The 4,991-nt window shown below is 59.8% G+C and overlaps 1 protein-coding gene across 1 annotated transcript; it reads right to left on the reverse strand.

Moving 5' to 3' along the window:
• Window positions 1-362: 362 nt before the first annotated feature.
• Window positions 363-4,730, reverse strand: LOC309334739 (heme-binding protein 2-like). Its single transcript, XM_081849352.1, has 7 exons — window positions 4,576-4,730; window positions 4,364-4,451; window positions 3,699-3,771; window positions 3,475-3,598; window positions 2,626-2,756; window positions 2,337-2,500; window positions 363-1,039 (listed from the first exon to the last, which is right to left on the reverse strand). The coding sequence occupies exons 2-7, from the start codon at window positions 4,435-4,437 to the stop codon at window positions 955-957; spliced, it is 651 nt and encodes a 216-aa protein (XP_081705478.1). The 5' UTR covers window positions 4,438-4,451; window positions 4,576-4,730; the 3' UTR covers window positions 363-954.
• Between the last annotated feature and the right edge of the window lie 261 nt (window positions 4,731-4,991).

Here is a 4,991-nt window from a genome sequence, read left to right on the forward strand (position 1 = left end):
CATATCTCGCTTTGCATGTCACGAGTCGATCTCATATATTAGTTTCACCTTTCAAGTTGGAATACGGAAACCAAGAAACTTTTCCACGATATACTAATTTTTCAAGTTTCACCTGTATGTTTCCAACATCCAAAATGGAAAGCAAGTGCAGAGCAGGGCGGTGTTGGGATCAGGACAGAGCCGGCCCATCCGACCTGTGAGATCCCGGCTCAGGGCAACGTTGGCAAGAGGGGAGCTTCCTGCCCTGCCGCAGGGGGGTCAGACTTGGGGGTCCCACCCCACTCTACAAAGGGATCTTTCCAAGGGGAAACCGTCTTTCAGCTCATCCTCACCGGTTCGCGTGAACAAAAACCTCTGCCAAGTTTCCTTTGCTAATGCAATTTATTTCCTTCACGGCTGATTCCTGCGTGATATGTCTTATTTTTGCAGAGAGGTACAGAAGGACCCCCCCCCCCTCTCAGCCTCCGCCAGCATCTTCGGGGGGGGGGGAGTGAACATCTCCTCAACGGTCGGGACGGGGGGTGGCAGCCAGTTCACGTGGAGCATGAAGAGATACCTCGGGCTCTGCCGGCAAGGAGAGGGTGGACTACATGGCCTCTGGGTGGCCCCTCCCAGCTCCCCCATTCTAGACTTCTATGACTGGGGGGGACTCAGGAGGATGGAAGCCGCATTACAGGGTACCTTAGACCCTTTTGCCTGCAGGAGATGGCCGGCCTCTGAACAGACAGGCAGAACTCCGACCGGTGAAGCAGTGCCCCTGTGTCCTTGGGCAATAGGAATGTGCGGAAGGGGCCCCCAAAGGCTCATCTAGACCAACCCCTGCAATTCAAGGAGGGAGGGGCACATCCCACTCCCAGGTTCCTCAAGCTGGGGGGGGGGGGGAGAGTGCAGTTGCTTTGGGAGGCAGGAAGAAGATGAGGTTGAGCGGGCGTCCTCGATGGGGGTCACAAATAATTATTCCTGGAGCGTGGGGCTGCAGCTGAGCTCTCCCTCCACCACTCGCCAGACTTCGTTGCGCCGGTTGAAAATCTCCATGGGGCTGTGGGGGAGGGAGGCAGAAAGAGGGGTAGGTGAGCTCCAGGAAGAGGGGGGTCCGGACCCCTTCCCTCGTGCAATGAGGAGACCCAGCCCCCCCTCATCCCAGTAGGAAGTCATTGAGTCCACCTCACAAGGACCCTGTCAGGGAGGCCCCCGGAGGGTTTGAACCCTGGTCTCCTGGGAGACCGCTCTAACCACTAGGTCATCCTAGCCCTTCGGTCCTGTTTGCTCTCTCCTACCCGCAGCCAGTGGCCATTCAGAGGCAGCCCCCTCCCTGTGGTGAAGGTCCTGTGTGAGTGTCTGGAGGCAGTTGGAGGATGGATGGCGGCTAACAGATTGAGGTTGAATCCTGACAAGACAGAAGTATTGTTTTTGGGGGACAGGAGGCGGGCAGGTGTGGGGGACTCCCTGGTCCTGAATGGGGTAACTTTGCCCCTGAAGGACCAGGTGCGCAGCCTGGGAGTCATTTTGGACTCAACAGCTGTCCATGGAGGCACAGGTCAATTCTGTGTCCAGGGCAGTTGTCTACCAGCTCCATCTGGTATGCAGGATGAGACCCTCCCTGCCCGCAGACTGTCTCACCAGAGTGTTGCATGCTCTGGTTATCTCCGCTTGGACTACTGCAATGTGCTCTACGTGGGGCTACCTTTGAAGGTGACCTGGAAACTGCAATTAATCCAGAATGTGGCAGCTAGACTGGGGACCGGGAGTGGCCGCCGAGACCACATAACACCGGTCCTGAAAGACCTACATTGGCTCCCGGTACGTTTCCGAGCACAATTCAAAGTGTTGGTGCTGACCTTGAAAGCCTTAAATAGCCAGTATATATGAAGGAGCATCTCCACCCCCATCGTTCAGCCCGGACACTGAGGTCCAGCGCCGAGCCTTCTAGCGGTTCCCTCATTGCGAAAAGTGAGGTTACAGGGAACCAGACAGAGGGCCTTCTCGGTAGTGGCGCCCGCCCTGTGGAACACCCTCCCACCAGATGTGAAGGAAATAAGCAGCTATCTTCTCTTTAAAAGACATCTGAAGGCAGCCATGTTCAGGGAAGTGTTTAATATTTAATGCTGTATTGTGTTTAACACTCGATTGGGAGCTGCCCAGAGTGGCTGGGGAAACTCAGCCAGATGGACGGGGCATAAATAATAAATTATTATTATTATTATTATTATTATTATTATTATTATTATTAATATTATTATTGGACCTGATGCTGGACCGAGACCCCTCTCTCCTCCCGGCAGGCGCCCGCTATCTTGAGGCTGCGAGTTCCGCAGGTCAGCCCCCTCCCCTCTCACCTGTTGTAGCCAGCGGTGTAGTGCTGGCCGGCCTGCAGGAGGTGCCCGTGGGCGCTCAGTTGCCCGTCCAGGTAGCGCAGCTGCGCCAAGCGGTTGGTGTCCGTAATCCAGCCGCCAAAGACGCGCGCAAAGACGCGCAGTTGCGGGAAGCGCTCAATGAAGACCTGGCGCCGAGGAGGGAGGAGGAAAAGCGCAGCTCAGTCTGGAGAGCAGCCGCCACCGCAGGGGGTGGGAGGTCCCCCCTGGGCAGAATAAGGGGAGCGGGGCGACCCCTGGGCCCCCCTCTTACCGTCTCCTCGGTGGGGGTGGGCGGGTCCCCCCGAAAGGCCTCCGGCAGCATGAAGTAGATCTCGAACTCGCGGCTCTCCGGGTCGTCCCGGACTCGGGTCAGCACCGGGCCGGTCATGGGGATGTGGACCCCTTTTGGGAGGGGGGAAAGGGGGAGAGTCACAGAGTCACAGAGGGAGGGGTTGCCCTGAACAAGCACGCACCCCCTCCCTCCACCACAATCCCGGGTCCCCCACCAGGGCGGGAGGCGGCCTCCCCTTTCCTGCCTGTGCTGCTTGGGGGGGGGGCTCCACATCTGCCCCCTTGACACCCCCCCCCCAATTGCGCAGGCGTTTCATTCATTGCATGGGACACTCCCTCATCTGTCATCGGGGGGGGGGGGAAGAGGCTGCAAAAGCAGGGAAGTCTACTTGGCCTGGGGGGGGGCAAGCAGCCGGGGGGGGGCTCTCATGGCTCGGAAGCCCCCCATCCCCCCCCACTCCAACGGCTCCTGCTTTATGAGCTGGATGGGGGGGGGTGTCTTGAAGGAGCCATTTCTTAGTCTCTTGTCCATCCCAGCCTCTCCTTGGGATCCAGGAGCCTGGATGGATGGAGGCCCTATATTGGGGGAGGGGGAGAGCCAAGGTAACCCCCCCCGCGCGCGCGGCCACCCCTTTGGCGCCTCCGCGACCCCCAAGCCCCATTGACGGAGCTCAGCCTCCGGCACAGGGACGAGGTTTAACTTCCAGGCGCCCCAAGTCTTCCCCGGTTTTTGCCTAATGGAGCCTCCCGCCTCCGTGGCAGTCCACCTGGGAGCCCACCAGGCAGTCCCGCAGCCCGGCCTTCTGCACACGCCCCGAGGCTCCCTTACCCGCCGCGTTCTTCCCTTGGATGTAGCGGAAGAGCCGCCAGAAGCCGTGGATCAGGGCCGGGAGGTAAGGCGAGCCGTCGCTGACGCGGGTGCCCACCCAGACGGAGGGCGGGTAGAGCCGAGCCTGGCAAGGGGGCGGGGGGGGGGAGATGGGGGTCAGGATGCAGCCGGGGGTCCGTCCCCCCGACTGAGCAAGGGGGTGGGGGCGGGGGGGGGGCGCTCACCTCGTAGCCGGAGCCGTTGCAGACGAGCGTGTAGGAGAAGCACTCGCGGCCCTTCTTGCAGGGAGACACTTCCCTGGAAAAGGGGGGGGGGTGACAACGCATGGCGGGATGGCCATCTGCCAGGGATGCTGGAGCTGAGATGGGGGGGGGGCTAGATGACCCCTGGGACCCCCTCCCAACTCTGCCATTCTCTGAGCCGAGGAGTCGGGACTGGAATCCAGGTCCCCAAGTGGATGACGGCGCCCCCTGGCGGGGCAAATGACTCTTGAGATGAGGGGTCAGCAAACTTTTTCAGCAGGGGACCAGTCCCCTGTCCCTCACACCTTGTCGGGGGGCCGGACTATATTTAGAAGGGAAAAAATGAAGGCATTCCTATGCCCCACAAATAACCCAGAGATGCATTTTAAATAAAAGGACCTTCTACTCATGTCAAAACAAGCTGATTCCCGGGCTGGATTGAGAAGGCGATTGGGCTGGATCCGCCCCCGGGCCTTAGTTTGCCCACCCATGCTTTAGAAAGCTGGTCTCATGAAGCGGGGGGGGGGGGGGGCTACGATTAGCCGCGCTTCCTGCCTTGCAGGGGGCTGGACTAGATGATCCAGGGGAGTCCCTTTCAAGGATTCGGGGGGGGGGCAATACGCCAACCCCCCCCCCATCTAACTTACCTCTCTTCACAGGCGCCAAACCCCACCAGGAGGAGCAGCGGCAGCAGCAGAGGGGCAGCTTTGGTGTGCAGCATTGCTGGGATGGGGGCTAGAGAGGGAGAGACCCCCCCAATGGGTTAGGAGACCCAGCGACGGAGGCGCAGACCCAGAACCCCTTCCTCCCTAAGCAGAGCACCCCCTGGCCTTCCCTGCCCCCCTGAACCCCGACCCACCTTCCCTCGATCTGTGGGGTTTCCAGGCGGCGAAGATTCAGACAGGCTCCTCTCTCTCCTCTCGAAGATGCTCCCATCACATCCACCCCGAATTTAAGGCATTTTGTGGTCCCGCCCCGGGGAGGGGGTCGGTTATGAAACTCCCCTCCTCCTCCCCCCCCCCCCGGATCCCCTGGCGCAATCCCAGGAATGCAGCCTTGTGTAACGGGAGAGTTTTGTAAGCTGGAAAAACAGCAACATGCTGGGGCCTGGCCTGCGCTGGGTTGGCAGAGGTTGGGGTGCTTTGGCCCAGCGGAGCCCCTGTCCAGGATCACCTAAATTCGGATGTCTGTGCTCTGGTGATCTCTAGGTTGGATTACTGCAATGTGTTACATATGGGGCTGCTTCTGGAGACAGTTCGGAAACTTCAGCCGGCG

The sequence above is a fragment of the Podarcis erhardii genome (assembly GCF_964252035.2).
Source record: "Podarcis erhardii genome assembly, chromosome: 2".
Taxonomy (NCBI): domain Eukaryota; kingdom Metazoa; phylum Chordata; class Lepidosauria; order Squamata; family Lacertidae; genus Podarcis; species Podarcis erhardii.